Source organism: Anticarsia gemmatalis, chromosome Z, assembly GCF_050436995.1.
Source record: "Anticarsia gemmatalis isolate Benzon Research Colony breed Stoneville strain chromosome Z, ilAntGemm2 primary, whole genome shotgun sequence".
Lineage (NCBI taxonomy): Eukaryota > Metazoa > Arthropoda > Insecta > Lepidoptera > Erebidae > Anticarsia > Anticarsia gemmatalis.
In genome coordinates, this window is record NC_134776.1 from 17,136,103 (window position 1) to 17,154,828 (window position 18,726).

Below are 18,726 nucleotides of genomic sequence, written 5' to 3' on the forward strand. Positions count from 1 at the left end.
TTGGACAAAAATGTTTTTGTTCTACTAATAGGTTCAGGAACGGTTACAAAAAGAAGACTCTTCACATCGGGCATTTAGATCTATTCATTTTTCTACCTTCATATTAGTCTTTAGCAAGCTCTGTCAAGTTGGTCGTCTCTGTCAGTACGTAGCCCTATGTGAAAAAGTACAGTGGAAAATCTACTCAACATGACTATTTGATACAGTTATATAAAGGGTTATTGAAAATAGAGACTTATCTATTATACCACCGTTGGATACATTATGTTCGGTGGGTGTGCAGTAAACCCCGCTCGGGCCTGTGAGCGCCGTCGTTGGCGATCAGGTCCACAACATCACTGTTTATGTACAAGTCGCTCCTCCGCCGCCACTCTAAGTTGGCACCCTACACTGATGCCTACTTTTACATCTCAGGTATTTCAGGAGAATTTCTTCCTATACCATTAAGATGCACGACAGTTTAAGAGTCATGTCGAGGACCCTCACGAGAACTAAAATGGACGATGCAACTGCTACTAACGTTAATTTTTTGTAATGGTTTCATTGTCATAATATAATTGTTACATCACGTAACGTGTACGAGATAATATTATTATAATATTGTATTGGCTTGAATTTATAGCAGAATATTGTTAACAAAAAATATCTGATCCGAGTTGTTATAATAAGTTCAACGTAATACGTTACGTATTGTTATTTAAATCGTCCCGTCAAAATAAATAATGAAACCATATGTTCTTCATTCGTCTTTGGTTTTAAAAAAAACAAAATAAGTAACGAATGAAGATTTTGATGACATGTGTTTAAAGTAAAAAGAAGCTTGGACCATTATCGAGCTGCATTTATGGAAACTAAAGAGAATATAGAATCGTAGAAGTTTCTTTCACGTTATACTGCATCTTATGACGCATTTTACCTTCAAATGCCTTTTCTTTAACCTTAACGTTTTCCGCATCCTATTATATACAACATGCAACGCAAACGTTTAACATGTTTAATAGTTCGTTCAAACTTTATATTCGCTCAGTGTTCAATATGGCTTTGCTTTTCACACATCAAAAATGGTGCCCGACAAGTTTTTTTTTAACTTTTAACACTTCATTGAAAAAAAAACTTCTACAAAACTAGAATAAAGTAAATAATTCCATGATAGATCCAAGCTTCAAAATTAACCATAAGAAATAAAACTGAACTAATATTATTGTAATCTTAGAATGTTATAGTACTTACATTACTTTAGATGGTAATATTATAATTAATCTGCTGGATTTTATTATTGTCAATTTAATAATATTAGTTCAGTTTTGATTTCATCCTACGAAAGTCTTAGATAGACAGTTCCGAAGAAATTAGATAAGACTTGCGTAAGATGAAAAGTTCCACAGCCAATTTAATTAATTCTAATGCTCACTTTAGTGTCATCTTACATCGAGGCACGATATTCTGTACCTCTTTTCTAAAAGTTACCTAAATAGTTCGTTCAAAGTTTTTTTGCCCAATACTTAATATGGTTTTACTTTTCACTCGTCAAAGATAAAGGTCCTTGGAACGCACAATGGTGCACGCCAAGTTTTTTTATCCATGATTGCAATATTATTCAGTGAATTAAATCACTTATTACGTCAATCACGATTAAAAAAACTCGGAACGAACTGTACATTATGTCTAACTCTTATAACTAAGTACCTAATTTTAACATTGTCTATTTGCGACGAAGTAAATAGATGAAGCAGTAGTTTCAAGCAGTGTGTATGATGTGAACAGCATTGGATTCCAGAAGTGTGGTTTAAAAAGGTTATTCTAATATGAGACCTGCACAATTTTGAGCAAAAAAGATGTTTATGGAACTGTATTTTTTTGCAAATTAATCCTTATTACTACTGCAATATCTATGCGACGCATGTGTGTGAGAGACAATACGAGTCAGGCGTTGAACACTCGCAGACTGTTTAAAAACAAATATATAGATATATTAAAACTGATTTAAAATAAAAAGGAAAAGAAAAGACAAAAATAATAAAAAAACAACATATATTAGAACTCATTGGTTTTTAGGTCAACGTAAAAATAAAATCACACCAAACAATGTAAAATAATAAAACAAAATAATAAACAAATGATTATCCCTATTATTTACTTTATGCTTATTGCTAATTAATTAATTTCTAAGTATTTTGTGCGATGGTTGCGGCATACAATAACAACTCAAGCACCCTCAACTCCAAGTGCCTTAACAATTGGGGTTGGGGTGAACTGAAAAAAAACCTATATTATGATTCCAAGTGGAACCAACAGGGAGCAAGGTTGTCTTGGACTTACTCTATGAACTAACAGTACGCGAGACCCCGGAGGGACGGTCGCTAAATTGTTAGAAAAGTGTCTCACGAGAGCGGGGATACTTCTGCCAGCCATGTCCAAGATTACTTACAAGCTACTTATATACAGCGAACCTGTTGGTTCTGGCAGTGCGAACACATCATCAGTCATTGAGCGGGCAGATCTACGTGCCCGCCCCCGGGCTCATGGGCGCTTAACGAAGAATTTAACTACCCCAATAACTATGTACAATTCAGCCCGAGACAACTTTACTCGCTTTAACCTACGTATATGTATTGAAAACAGAATAAAAAGGGACGAAAGAAATATACTTAACACTTAAAAATGGAAAATTAATTTATACCAATACATATTAAATAATTTAAACAATTTTCAAATAGAAATTCAAACGGGGAATATTTTGGGTTGAAATTAGTAAACTAATTGTGTAATTAATTAGTAGGTACGGTAATTAGCTGTATGTTTTGGAGAATGGATAAATCTTAAAATATATAAAAACAAAATGCATATACATCACGATTTTGTTTCAATCAAGTCGAATGGTGGGTTAACAAAGCTCCAAGGGAGGATAAATCTTTTTAATAAAATTTGCCAAATATTTTTTTCAACAAAAGTAGGTAGGTATATAAATTTTAACATTAATAAAATCTACGAATATGTAAATAATTAAAAAAAAAAATGGAAGAATCGGATTTGAAAGTTTGGCTGAGAATAAAAACGGAAATACTATTGAATGTTTTGTTAAATTGTTTGGTGTACCTACAACATAATCTGAAGAAAATAAGAGACTTAATGAAATAATCTGTGGTGAACTTAGCAAAATGGAAACCAGTGGGGTGATTTTATTAATAAAGTAAATTTGCTGTTGTAAAACTTGAAGTGAAAGAAATGTACTCAGTAAACAAACCCGGTCTATGGATCTGCTAGCTCAAAAGTGAGCTGACAGACGAAGGTGACTCGCCTCACCCTAAAACTGGTTCCCAAACTAGCCACGGGTCTGTCGACACCGATAGCCGGACAAAGGAACAACGTTAGTTATTAGGGGGCTACAGGGGAGACTAACAAGTACACCGGTTTCACGGTGACGAGTTCTACCCCCGGAGCGGTGATTTTGCTCTCACGAATCTCGACTGCACACCGGCCAGTTAAGGCAGGCTAGCAGGTGGGACGAGGTCTCCCACGAGAATCGGGACCGTGGTGTCGTTACCCACCATGTGATAGTTCGCCACCGAACTTCCCTGCGGGATGCGGAAGGAATGTATGTGTTTTGATGTTTTGAGTTTTATTGTAATATTTGGAAAATAAACCTGGTTGACGGAAAACTTCTAATTTTATTGACAAAAACAAATTGTCAATAAAGTTAGATTTCTATGTATTATTGAAATGAAATCAAATAATACATAGATGGACGCTGATAAGGGCAAATCAATAACGGTCTATTGTGGGGTTTTTTGTAGGGATTTGAAATGTGTGTGAATAGCAGTGTAAAAATGGAGCTGATGTGATCTGTAACCTAAACCGGATATAAAAAAACTAAAAGGACATCTGTTACGACTAGTGGAATCAAATGATAACTAGTCGATTCAGATGATGACTCGCCCACCTCGATAAATCGGACTCTCTTCACCAACTTAACTTTAGGTCGGATACAAGGAGACAAACATTTTCGAAGGAGCTCACAGGGGTCAGACAAGCGACAAGGGGTTAGATGAGAGTACCCCGTGTTCGCGAGTCAGCCGCCTGGAGTGGTGTTATTCTCTCACGCGCTCCTGTTCGCGCCGGCCAGTTAAGGCAAGCACGAACTTGCCAGGGATCCCATCCCCGGGGAGTCTCGGGCCCGTGGTGTCGTTACCCACCATAGTTCGCCATGAAACCGCCCTGCGGGACCTATTACCGACTGAATCCTTGTTTTGATTTTTACTCAATATATTTTTCTCATGTCTGGCCAATGTCTGGCACAATGCCAGTACGATGTGAACTACGATCTGGTATTAATTTTTTTTTGTCCAGTACGAGTTCCTCTCAATATTTGGCAACGTGTTTACGATCTGCTTAATGCTACCTATCTAGTGGAATTGAATATACAATTTATGCTTATCTACGCTATTAAATTATCTAGTTAAAAAAAATATAACTGCTGCTGATGAACATAAGAGTGGAGTATCAAAATATATTAAATATATTGATATAAAATAATATACCTACATTAAGTAATCAAAAATGGTAAAAATATAAATTGTAAAAAAATGTTAAGTACTTACCTATTAAGTCAAGCTTATATTCATTTTAAAATAACACATAAATATTTGAATAAATCATAATTTTGCAATTAGTAAGTAAATATGGCATTATTAAATAAATCTTTGATAATAACTTTGGCACGATTTAAAAATAAATAAATTATGAATACAGTGGTGGGATGGGAACACTTGGTAAGTACAAAATGTACTTCTTTTTATTATTTACTTATAGCTAATCTTTTTGTGGTTTTTGTTTTATGGAAAAATATAATATCTTATTTACATTTTTATTGAACTTCCTTTTTACAGGTCGCCTGGGTTATAAGTAGTCTATATTTAAATGTTTAATTATTCTATTTTCGGGCTATTTTATAATATTACGTAGGACAAGTGTTCGACTTCTGGGAATGAAAAACAAATTTAAAATGTGATGCCAGCCTCCTGATAATATTGAATATTACTAGAAATCTTTTAAAATGTATTTTATTTACGGTGGGACCTAGTTCATTGTTGACAGCAGCAATGTTTTTTAAACTATTTCATTGTTTTTCTGTCTAAAAGTTGCTTTATCAAACTGTTCAATGAGTAAATTTTAAAGTAAACGCGATTAATGTGTGTGGTTACATTCAGGTACTAAGTTTTTGATTGAGGGTTCTTTGCAAGATGAATATTGTAGCGGCTTGAAATCTATAATAATTTCATATTAACGGATTTTGGCATTTTAAATGAAAATGAAAGTTCCCAGTGTCCACGTTGCCCTACAACTACGGTTCAGCGAGCATCTACGAGTCCTTTATATGTCATCAACTTACTTGGTATATACTATTTCATGGCGGAGATTAATATGTGCAGTTTACTTAATTCTCGCCGTTATCTATGCAAAAACTAACACCGATTATAATTAATGTAACAGTATTAAAATCTTGTAATTTATTCATAACAGCGTCAAAGGAACTGTTGTGCTCATTTCGTGGATGTGCATTTAAGCTTACATCATTATCATACGTGGATAGAGGCATTAACCATCATATCCTGGAATATATAGATATATATGTACTTATATATTTTGCGACAATAAGCGATATGCAATGGCGAAGCGATTATGTATTATTTTGGTATTTTTTTGTGCATTTTACTGTTTTTTTTTTGTTATTTCATTTTATTGACAATTAAGACGAATATACAAAAAAAATGGAAATTCAATAACGACGAGGCGAATATTTTATGAAATCAACAAAACAAAACAACAATAAATAAAAACAAAAGTAAATATTTTGTACTGCAAGTGTTCCTGACGAGTCCCTATTATAAATACTCGTACCGTAAGGCATTACGAATGGATCGTTTCAAACTGGCAGTGTTCGTAACCTGAACACAAACGAGTACACATACATACTATTTACATCTTACAATATTATTTACAATTTTCTATTTACAGTCGTTGGCGCATGTCCCATTTACATCATAGGTTGCCTGACCAGATTGCGAAGGATCCTCTCCCAAGGAGTCTTTATCTGTCGTCAGCTGGTGTCCGCTGGCCGGTTGATTTCTTTAAGCTCAATCTGGAATTGTTACAATAAACAAGTTTAGTAAAATAATCAATAATTCTTTATACTTGTTATCATATTATTGTTAGTGAAAGTTAATTGCACATTTAAAGAAACAATTAATTAAAATGTTATTTCGTTATTGATAAACAAAAGCAATTATGTTCAATAACAATAATATTATTATGATTGTGATACATTCAATAAGTATAAGTTGGTAATAAAAAAAACAACTAATAAAGTTAAGTAAAAAGGTCGAGTGAAAAATAAATAGGTATAATCTAACTGAGTCAAAATTAAATTAAAAAGAAAATAAAGAATATTTATTCGTATCGATGCAGAGATATTAGGTCTTTATATTTTCCAGTGTCATATTGTAAAGAACGAAAACTTTATATAAATAAATGTACTAGAACAAAAATAATAATGAATTCTTTAAAACCCACCTCGCTAAGAATAACCCAGTATGTGCTGTTTCGGCGAACTTTTAGTCTAATAGCGACTATAGCCCCCATTTTAAGTTCGCCTTCAGCTAATCCAAATTCATCGAAATATCCTACAGCAGTAAAGTTGGCTAGAGAGTTGTACGATCGGGGCAGTACTTCCACTGTTGTGTCATAAAACTTATCCGAAGTATGTTCCACGTTGCCGCTCCTGAACAGGTACCTGGGAAATGACAATTATGTTTGAGACTCATTATAACAAAAAATATTCATTGAAGATTAACATTATTTTACTCCGGCCATTACAAACGCACGAACTATGACATAGTTGAAAAAATTACAGAATGGGACAGTGTGTAAGTGTGAGAGGGCCCGATAATGTGGTATGACGTAGTTCGCACGTTTGAAATGGCCCAACTGTAGTTCTATAGCGCACCTTTCAAGTATGATTGGCTTTTGAAACCAGAATTCGACTAGGTTATCTTTCCGAGGTTTGACTCCCCAGAAGAAGGTCTGTCCGTCGTAGGCTCGCTTCAGCGTATGGTCAGCATGCTCCTCAATATCAGTCTTGACGTAGTCGAGGGGTGGGTTTTTATGTGGATAGAACGTTGGGATTGTTCCAGATTTGGTGTTCTGAAATGTACAAGTGTAGACTTAATTATACGAGACAGACAGATAGCAGGCTATCTAAGTACAACTCTAATGATATGAATACCTCTACTATTATTGATTTCGTAGCTCCAGTCTTAAAAAAACTGATGAATTTTTCTAATCAAATGAAGTGATATGAAGGGATGATAAGAAACTAGTTTTTGTTGAGGAACTAAATTTCCCGATGAAATACTAATCAATGAATCTATTTTATTCGAAATCAGTATAAAGGTTAAATGTTCAAGGAAAGATTAATTGATACTTTTTAAATAATGTATTACTTTCTCGTTTCCGGGTTGTATGAACGATTTCATGCATTTTTTTAAAACACTTGGATGACATATCTGTGGATTAAGGATATGAAGATTATTATCAGCATCTAAGAATGGTCATGACGAGTTAATATCAACCTATTGAGATAAAAAAAAGAAAAGTACCTTCACTTTTTGAATTTTTCCCTTGAGCGAAGAGTAAAGTCCGATGTGTTGGAAAAGTGGTGTTTTAAACTTTGGTTTAATTCTCAATTTTTCCTCCACGCATGCTTTCTGCACACAATATAGAATTTGGTTAGTTATTTGAATAACTACAGAGTTCAAAGTATTTTTCAAACTAAACTAATACTTACTGAAGACTTTTCGATAGTGCATACTCTATCTGCCAGATAGCTTTCTAAGAGCCAGTCGATAGGCATATTGTTATAAAACAGTTGAACATATGTGATAAAGTTCAGAAGGTCTGCTGATCTGAACAACTTGCCGATCCCGCCGACATGACAGTAGTCTATGAAGAACCAAGTTGGATTGTTGACAGTGGTCGCCGCTGTGAACTTTTTGATCTCCTGAAATGTGTGAATATACAAATGACTAATGGTCATTTTTCTTCATTTTCTTTTATTCGATTGAAACGTTGGATAAACAAATAAGGTATCCTAACCATTAATTTTCAATCGCTTTTAAAACCCGTTGCATCACAATATTATGTGTACAAGTTGCGAGAGTTTAAAATCATTAACTTTTAAACCTCGTCATGTAAAAGCCATGTTTCAGTCAACGAGTGACTCATTATGGTAACTGTGAGTGCTTGTGTGCTGTAAACGTGTTTTATTTATACTGGTCGATATCTAATCAGTATCGGCCGATTATCAGCTAGTGTATCTCTGACAGAATAAGCGGATATAGCGACAAACCGCTGAATGCTTTTAATCATTATAATTGATTTGGTTTGCTAATATGTAGACATTGTAACTGAATACGTCGCTAATTTGGCGGAAGTTTTCGAAAAATGAGTATAATATTAACAGCCCCAAATGTTTCGCCAATGGACTAAGGCTTTTGGCATCATGGGGTTTATCGATCAATTTTTCCTGTTTCAGATTACAGGTTGTCAACTATTTTTTTGGACCGAAATATCAGCTGAGTGATTAACTCGTGAAAGTGTATTATTATTGTGTGTACAGAATTCCGCATTTATAATATTAAGAGTGGATGGATATACATTGAAGTTTCTATTATGTAGTTATCAGGACGCTCATTGTCTTAATCGCCTTTTTATTTAAGTTTCAGTCAGAAATCTTTAAGTTGGCAACTGCGTCATATATGTACAGTTAGCCGCAGGTGTGCGACACGCAATTACATTGTTCTAATAAAGTTAAAAGCTGTGTTAAAGTTACTCGGGCTAATCCGCGATTTTCAATTACTATTTCAACCGCAACCAGCTCGAAAGCAAATTAGTAAAAGTTGGTTTGTTAAAAACTAACTGTAGTACAAACAGTCGAACTCAATGTAGGTGTTAATTAAATTTTCCATTGAATTCTCAATTTGAATTCAGTTTAAATGAACATTGTCCAATTTAATTTACTTAGTTAAGTGAAACCAACATTTTATAATGTAATCCTTGAATAGACGTGAGTTTAGGAACTTGCTAACTTTGACCTGCGGCTCCTTTTTGTGCTGCCGAGGCGTCAGTCTTTTTGCTTACGTTCATCAAAAAATTCATTGTTTTAGATGTGATAGCGTTACGGATGTTCACCATTATTTTGTATAAATTATATTAGAAGATATGGGGCTCCGGTGTAACCATGTGTATTATTTAAACAAGAACATACTGATCTCTAGTGAAGTAGTAGTTCTTTATCAAGGACGATCTGCTTTAGATTAAAATATTGACAGCTGGCATAATTAAATTATCACATGACAAAATTGTCCAAGTCATTAATACCGGATCCGATAAGCTGATCAGGTTATCTTATTTTATAAACAATATCAACACTCCTTTGTGGCAAATATAGTATTTATCTAAATTACTTCCCGCTGTAAAACCCAATTATTTATTACATAAAAATATTATTAACTAAGTGGCAAGTCCAAATGTAATCCGAACCGATTTAGATAAATTTTGTCAGTGATAGTATAGATATAATCCGGGGAATTACATGCTTTACCCGCGCGAAACCGAAGCAAAGCTATAATGAAGATGATATAGAGAAGTAATAATTTATTGTAAAACGCACCGCTATGTAATTCTTCTTAGTGATAACATCGTCTTCTAACATCAGGTAATAGATGCCTTTAGACTGAGCGTACGCCATGAGATACATCGTGTCCAGGTTCTGTTTGGTTCTCCATTTGACGCGCTTCCGCGAGTCTCCTAGTGTTATCGGCAATCTGTCCAGGTCTGGATAGTAAGTCGGCGAAGGAGACAGGACCTCAATCAGACCTTGTTCAACTTGTTTCGGAAACCTGTTATAAGAAAATGAAGGGCGGTTGCAGAATATCTCAACGTTTAAGGGAAGCTTAATATCTGACGGAACATACGTCGCGTATCGCCGTGAACTGTCGGTCGCGCTACGCCAGAACAGACAAATGTATGAAGAGAAACACTCGACCAATGATGCGAAGCCCATACAAATTAAGTTACGCCCGACGCATATTTCGTCAGATATGAACGTTTCCTAAAGCTTATCATTCAATCTCTGCTTCCACCTCAAAATCAAGCAATTCGATTAATTCGGAATCTATCAAAATCAAAGCTCCTGTTTAAGACGGCGCGATATTCAAAAGCCGGTTTAACTACTGGAAGCTACTGATCTAGTATCTGAATATGAAACGCAATTTGGGATGTGCTCAAACTTCTGTATGACACTAACTAGCTTCCGGAAACCGAATGAACCAATACAACCAGTTTATAAGTATTTAGAGTTATCATTGATACAAAATATTAAGACGGTGGTTTATATAAAGAGATCGAGTTTAATTACACCTAATAATCTTTGATAAAGTGTATTTCCCTTGGTAGCTTTAGTCCTCCCTAACTATAAACCGCAGATCATTAATTGCCTGAAAGATAAACTAATACACTTACGTGTTTTCAATTTGCCTGGCAGTGTTGACTACGTATTCCAGGTCAATTTCGCCAACGAAGATGATGATTAAGGTGGTCTCCGCTTCTTCGTCTGTCATGCCGTTAATAAGATGCTATGAAACAAAAGAAATATATTTTACCCTATGACCACTATATAAATAATATAAGAGCTCTATGGCACGATTTCCTCCTCTTAGAACTAACGTATCAACAGTTTTCTAGCGGCACAAATTTCTCGACAGTTGACAGCCATAGGAAATCGTCCTTTCTTATAAAACGGCACTAAGAATTGTTCTTGTGTCGCGGGGACTCTTACAAACAATCACCGGACAAAAGTACAACCAGACCCAAAACAACTTAACTGTTGTGGATTGCACAAATTGTTGTTCCGTGTGGGAATTGAACCCACGACCTCTCGAAATGCACTAGTAGTGGCGTGCACTTTAACCACTGCGCCGGCCGTCAGTCTGTAAAAACTGAGTTAGCAAATATACTTACGGTTAACGTGATCATGAGGTAGCTTTCTTTATCACGTTTGACAGTTGGTATTCCGATGACAATGTCTGCGTAGGTCCGACTTCCCCTCATGTGATAGGCCGGCTTCAAGCTGTTGGCGTCGTTCATCAGATGCGGCAGCAGCTGGTACACGAATGGCGTCCGAAGTTGAGCTAGGTGCTTCGTATAGACGCCATTCGCGGCATGGGATCCTGATAAACGAAAAGTACGTTTAATACCTAGTAAATCTCATAATAACGCTAAATTAGCGCAGTGATCAATATGGGTCAATAAATTCTGAGGGTCCATTGATCAGCAACGGGATCTTAATGGCTTACATCATTTATCTACAGCTCAGCGGTATAAGGTATGTATCTACTTAATACTAATTATATTATTGTAGAACCTAACAGAATAAACGTGTATTGTAATCTATTCTTAGTCTATACTTCAGGTTTCATTTCGTTTCCAAACGATACAAATGTCTAATTAACACAGTCTGTCACGAAGCAAGTTAATTGCTCAGCATTACACTTTGTCGCCACATAAATATGTATTGTAATCTTTACAAAGGCTGAATACGCAAAGCCGTACAGTGCATAATGTTCCTATCTAAGTACCTTCTATACTTAGCAACGAGGCAGCGAGCTTAAGTGTAAATATATTATGAAAAGGTAAAATATTAATGAAAATGTTCGCAATATATGGCACAGAATCGGGTTCATATCTAAAGTCTGCAATATGAGGATACGATGCAGGTTTCAATTTTAATATTCAGTACGAAACATCAATAAATTCAAATAAGATGACAGCTATTGAAATTTCTTTCGAATATGTGTAATTGTATAATAAGAACGTTCGTTTGCTATGCCACTTCTGGTATGTCGGTATAGAATATTATTGAAAAATACTGTTCTGTATTGAGTACGAACGACTATTATCACATTTTATTATTGCACCCACTGGGACATCTATCTCGATTAGTCTGAAAGTCCGTGTTCGGAATGCAGCAACACAACAACATTTTTCATTTTGCTACTAAGAATAATTTTAAAGAACAAAACATAAAAATGAAATCACAGATTTTTGTAATTCGTTCTTTAACAGTGTCACAGATCTACTTTAAAGTACTTAGTAAGATTTGTTCGTTAAATTGAGTCATCTAGAAATTTGCTCGATGTTTTGTTCTCGGTTAACTCTTTTTTACGTATGTATATTAAATATTAGTCATGAATGAATCAAAGTATTCGCGCTCATTTCAACCTAGAATATATTTATATAAGAATGCACAATACCTCTTAATCATAAAATTGTACGGCGAAGTTAATCATCTTGAGGCAACTCATGTCATTACCATGCATAATATTTTCATTCTGGTACAAGTAAACATTATTTGAAACGAAATGTAATTAATATATGCTGGTTGTTGACAGTCTGCCATCTCAGCGTATGACACACGAGTAGAATGATTGTGCTTGATTCTTACATGCAAGCTTTACCCACGACTTTAATCGCAATAAATAAATTTGTGTACTATATTTTCTACAGTCTCCATCGTGGCTAGTTGCACTCACCGGTCGGTAAACGATCAGTGGGTTAAGCAACCTTGGCGCGGACATCATAGATGTGTGGCCGCATCGTGGTATTTGAACTGAGCGTCTCCGTGCTTCGGAGGGCACGAAAAAAGTCGGTCCCGGATGTTATCAATAAGATAACAGCCGTTAAGCCATGTCAAAGGCCTTCGGGCGGTTTAAACAACTTTGACACTAGGTTGACGACTGACCATACGTCAAATGAAAAACAGTCTCTATGCCTCACCATACTGCCTAAGTAACGTCTATACCAGTTCATCTTTCTAGCGCAAAATACAGACAGACAGCAGACAGACTTCCGCAATTGTATCTAATATTATTACGGATAATTATCCTAAATTTATAAATAAGTATATTATGGGAGTATACGTCTACCAGTATTTTATGGTAATTGAGACTGTATTATCAGAACTATTCAATTAGGTCTATTGTTTGCTATTTGTACGAAGATTCGTTGGCAATGCGTAACGTCTCCCTCAATTTGAGATTTTAGTCCCATAGAATAGGGGTCGAACCTATTACCATTTACCGAACACGTTATCAAACTCCGGGTTACTAAAGGCCAATAGCAATTTGTTCAGGAATGGAACACGAGACCTTATGATCAGCAGTCGTATACACTACCGATCGCGACACGCAAGTATTTCTTGCAATGTAATGGTAATTAAATTAGATCAACATGTTACTAATAAGCGTAGTTCTTGGAACTATGTATTCCTAGGTTCAGTTGTATTATTTACTTCGTATATATTTTATTAGTTTAATTATCATAACGGTTATCGATGCAAGGCGAGGCGTTACATACATTGAATTGCATATTACGTCACGCTCAAGTCTTTCTGAAAAGTAATAACAATGCGACATTGTTTAAACACTGCGTTAACACTGCTTCAAAGAATTTCGCAATAGTAAAAAGAAATAACATTCGTTCAGTATGTGGAATCAAACCTGAGATTTCGGAGAGGTTCCGTATTTCTAATTGTTCATTACAATTACCTGCAAACCCCTTTCTTGGTATGATAACAATCATTTTAAATATTAATACTTTTCACTTCAAAGAAAATTACCAAGTGCCATAAGAATAAAGAGAAACTTATTTTTTGGAAATACGTTCTTTTGTTTTAAAAAATAATGCTACATAATTATAATATAATATGGATTTAAATCAATAGGAAATCACATATCTTAATCTTGACTTAAACCTCTTTTATTTGGATACGTGCGGTCGTCTGCGTTAAAGCAGGAGTCGAACCTGTGACCTATTTAGATTGTACTACTTTTGTGTGCCAGTTACAACGTTCAATATCGTTTCGCAGTATTTTATATTAATATGACAAATTACGCATTTTACTGCGGTAGATAATAAACGGGTAAGTTTATGAATGAGCGCGATGAACTGTATTGTAAGACATAATTAGAAAATATCAACTTTTAAAAGCAAGCCTTACAATCTTCTCTATTCTGTTTTGAATACGCACTAATTTTAAGGAGTTTTTTTTCTTAAATGTAAGCCTTATTAACGTTTTACTTCTGTCGTGAATACGGATTAATATTAAGGAGTTTAATTTCCCCTTTTTCTAGAATCAAAAAACAATTTTGCCTAATATGCTTGCCTGTAACTGTACCTATACGAAACCATACAAATCGATAGAGAAAAAAAAACTAAAAAAAATTAAAAATATATCATTATATCATTAAACAGCCACCCAAATACATAACACTCGCAAAATTGACACATTTATTTATTATTCCATCACCTCATCATCGCAAAAGTTCGCAGTTTAGTTTTTATACATATAACAGGATATTGCATATAAAATATAATTCTTTTATATAAATAATTGAATCCGAACAGGATAATTGATAAAATATATTTCAGATAATATACGGACAGTTACAATTTCATACCTATGAAAAGTAAAAACCGCGTTAAGTTCGGATGTAAATGTAGAGCTGGTTTTTTTAAAGTTTTTATTTGAAGATCGTGTTGCAAAACTTCTCACTTAAATTTTTAAGAAACTGTGTGCCAGCTGCCCAGTTGTTAGTGGATGCAGTGTAAACTTTCACTTCGCTATCAATGTGAGAAAAATCCGCAAGCAGAGGAATGAGAAATGATGAGGAATTATTTTTTGTTATTAAATGCTCGCATAGCTTATGAGATGAGCCTGTGCTGTTAAATCTAGCTGGATATCGCTAGGAGCTTTATGCAGTTTGTTGCTGTAGAGCGTAATAGCTTACTTAATTTTACCATCGTATGGACGCGCAAAGCTATGTGTTTTAATTATTCCGTTATATAGGCAGATAACATTATATTATTTACAAAAATGTAGTACTTTATTTCTCATAAAATAAAGCTAATATTAAGTGCCAGTAAAATATCTTGTTGGGGATCGAACCCCATGATTGCTTGTATTAAAAGCCTTATTAAAACGTGAAAATCTTAACACTCAGAATTTTTTGATCTATTGGAATATTTAAAAAATGATCTTCGGCTACTTCCCAATGCATTTAAGTTATAGCCAATTAAGCATAGTATTGCTATATTATGATAAAATTATTCTTACAATGTATATTCACTGAGCGTTTGTAGATATTAAGTGTTTTGGAACAATATGTTACTTAAATGTACTGTAATGTGTATTCATACCAAGCCATAGTATTTTGGTAAAGTGCCGTACTGCCTAAGTAACAATATTCATAAAATTATTTTATAATTAATCTTCAATTAAAAATAGTAACCTTTTACAAAATAATGATATAATTTGTAGTAACTTATTTAAGGAACAACAAAAGGCAAACAAGATACAGTTATACCTAAGGGAAAATTCGTACTTAGTCAGTTTCAAAAATATGTATGTACTGAAACAATGACATTATCAATTCGACTTTTTTATCAAAATCAATTTAATTATTGGCAGGTATTGGTCAAGGAAACTACTTAGAATTTGATATAAGTACAGTAGTAATTTCACTATTTTGGTTAGAAAAATTGCTTTTACAAATGTGACAGTGCTATACATATTTTTGACGCTGACCGTGTAGAAAGCAACTTACCAGTCATATTTTTCAGTAGCGCGGTAACTTCAGGTGAGATCGTGGTGGTCAGGTCGATGGTCGTGACCTGGTTGGACGTGGAACCGTTGCCACGGTCCACGTAGATCTTACTCTGAGAACAAATATAAACCATTAAAATATATTCAGAAATAAATCAGTCCATCTGTGTTGTGGGTTCTATTTCCCTGTACCCTGCTGTTAGTTGGGGACCTAGGGAACTGTTGCTCGAAGAGAATTAGCTGATTTCTAAATTTTTTAAGTTTCTTAGTAAGGCGCGAGCGTAGTTAGAATAGGCTATTAGTAGAATATCTTAAGACTCAACCTAGGAAAAAAATACAATTTCCTAAAAATCACCAAACTAAACTACGATGTAAATATTGTAGTTTTACGTATTTTTTATCTAACTGTGCAGCATTAAAAGCCGTTTAATTATTGCAAACGTAATTATTCGTCGGTGTTATCAAATACCTATAAATGTAGTTATGTTCGTAAGTATTGAGGTAGGTGAACGTAAGAATATCGTTTTCGAAGATCAACTGAACCAATCTCACGAAGCCAAGAGGCTGGTTACATGCCAGTTAAATAGCAATAGGCTCGCCCCCTATTACTTGGAACCGACTATATCAACGACAAAACGCGGGTGTAATGCATGTACTTCTCTGCCCGCACCATCGGATGATACAGGCGTCAACTAAGAACCTAATGGTACCTTCATATAGTCATATAATTTTTTTTTAGAATATAGCAATATATTGCCATGTATGGAAATCTTTTATCCGGCCATCTTTCTCCATGATTGCGGCGAATGGAGCGTAAAAAATTTGGGTAGTTGTTAGTCAGATTCAAGCCAACTGTCTCAAGTAGGTACATGCTCCAGCCAGTTACTCCACATATTTTACGCCTGTTAATTAATATTATAATAAGGTAATGCTGTTGATATTTACCTGTAAGTTCAGTACATCTTCTTGCCGACCGCGGTATTGAGTTTCTAAGTATTCCAAGTGGGAGTGCAGGTTCGCTATCATTTCCTCCATTTCATTTTCACGTTCCAGTCGAGCTGCAAAAAGTCAATTGTATTAGAATCTCGAAGGGGATAATTGTATAATACCGTTGCCCAAATTAACCTGCAATCATAAGTTTCATCTCTAGTCATATTTAAAAGCTTAGGTATTGGTCTTAGGGTTTGCAATAATAAGAATGAGTTAAGTAGCTAAGTTACCGTTGTCTTAAATAATTAGTATTAGTTTGGATAAGTTCAAATAGGTTTTAAGCCAACGATTAACATAGCTTTTGGAAGTTTAGGTGCAGGTTATATTGGGTTTCAGTATCATGCACATAAAGCCAGCTTTTGACTATGGGATAAAGATAAATTTAATCTTGTGATATATTATTTTTTTTAGTTCGTCATACATTTTGTACAAGACTAAATGTATGACGTTCAGACTGCTATAATATACATAGAACACATCCTGCAATTGTTGTTGCAGTGGGAACTTGAGATATAAATTACATCTCATAATCAAAAGCCGGCTTAATACACGTACATTATTACATTTCAAAATGAGCACACATTTCAATAGTATATAAGTAAATAAGAGTTATGATGCTGACAGCCCCTACACTGTGTGAGGTCAACTGCTACCATATGACCTCACACGGTGTAGAGATTCAAACCCAGGGCTCACATTGTACCGTCCCTGTCCCTACCACTCACCAGTTACATTAAGCCCTTCAAAAAATCCAATGAATCTAAAATCCTCATGTTCGAATAAAACGAATAATTAAAAAAACACTATTACCGCTATTAGTGCGTCCATTGCAGTTTTAACTACTAAGCTATTATAAAGATTTGTTCAAAGAGTTTCTTGACGGGTTTTTACAATTAGTTAAAAACATTGTTAGTTACAAAATCTGTTAGTTACAAATAACACATGATATTGTTATGAAACAAGTCTAATTTAGATCATGTTTACTTTTGAAAAACTGTGTTTAATAAAGGAGAGACTGGTGTTAGTAGGATGTTAGCTGTTTTACTAAGATTTTGGAAATCAAATTAGACTGATTTCACTGAAAATGTACAATAGAACATCATTATAACAGTCATATTGCGTTTCCCGACGATTATTGAAAACATTAATAGTGGAAAGAAACATTATTTTTCATATGTTAGTTTTGTGATCCGGGAAAAGCAAGTAACTTGACATTGTGGCCGTCAATGGAATTTAAGAAAAAAATAAAATATACACCTTTCCCAAAATACAAATTCCATTGAAGGAGGCATTTCAAACAAATGTTTACAGTGTTATTAGCTAAGTTAGTGGTTGTATTTCTTTGCAACGACTGGTTGCTTAATACTTAAATGAAAAGAGCAGTCAATGGAGATACCAAGATATAAAACACATCTATCAACTACCATTCGTACAATTTCCATTTAAGCAGCAGGCAAATATTAGTAGGAAAGCTGTGGGATCTCTAAAAAAAAAGGTTAGTAAATTTTTACACTATACATTCTAAAAAGTGTCTAGGAATAGGTAAGCCAAGCCAAAAGATTATGTTTGTATGGTTGAACTAAACTTTTGCGGACTACATTTAAAATTGCTTGTATAAACAAATAAAATTTTGTAGAAAAGTTGAAATATTAAAGCCATCTACTGCCTACTACAAGCCATCTACATCTTTGTACATAGAGACATTAAAAAAAAAAGAATATACTATAAATTTACTATTAAAAATAAAAACGGTTGGCAGGGGTCATGCAGATGCCTTATAAATATCGAATCATTTTACTATTTCTAACCACTATTACTTAATAAAAATGTCGTTTAAAACATGAGTCTTGACACATCATCGTTACCGATCTCTAAAAAAATAACACTAAAGCAACGAGGCTAAGGTATTTATCACATAATTAATATGTTATTCAATATTATTAATAGAAAAGGTAGCGTTTACTAATTTTAATTAGTTAACGAAGTCGAAATAACCTTAATTATTAATACCATTATTG

The 18,726-nt window shown here is 34.3% G+C and overlaps 1 protein-coding gene across 1 annotated transcript in view; it reads right to left on the bottom strand.

The window, feature by feature from the left end:
* Window positions 1-2,014: 2,014 nt before the first annotated feature.
* Window positions 2,015-18,726, bottom strand: part of LOC142986147 (alpha-1,3-mannosyl-glycoprotein 4-beta-N-acetylglucosaminyltransferase A-like) — a 42,959-nt gene continuing 26,247 nt past the window's right edge. The window contains exons 3-12 of the mRNA XM_076134431.1: window positions 16,664-16,776; window positions 15,720-15,831; window positions 11,077-11,285; window positions 10,579-10,691; window positions 9,728-9,956; window positions 7,844-8,056; window positions 7,656-7,763; window positions 7,004-7,200; window positions 6,571-6,790; window positions 2,015-6,139 (exon numbers count right to left, since the gene is read on the bottom strand). Of these exons, the coding sequence (XP_075990546.1) occupies window positions 6,098-6,139; window positions 6,571-6,790; window positions 7,004-7,200; window positions 7,656-7,763; window positions 7,844-8,056; window positions 9,728-9,956; window positions 10,579-10,691; window positions 11,077-11,285; window positions 15,720-15,831; window positions 16,664-16,776 (1,556 nt within the window). The 3' untranslated portion in view covers window positions 2,015-6,097. The remainder of the gene's footprint in view (window positions 6,140-6,570; window positions 6,791-7,003; window positions 7,201-7,655; window positions 7,764-7,843; window positions 8,057-9,727; window positions 9,957-10,578; window positions 10,692-11,076; window positions 11,286-15,719; window positions 15,832-16,663; window positions 16,777-18,726) is intronic.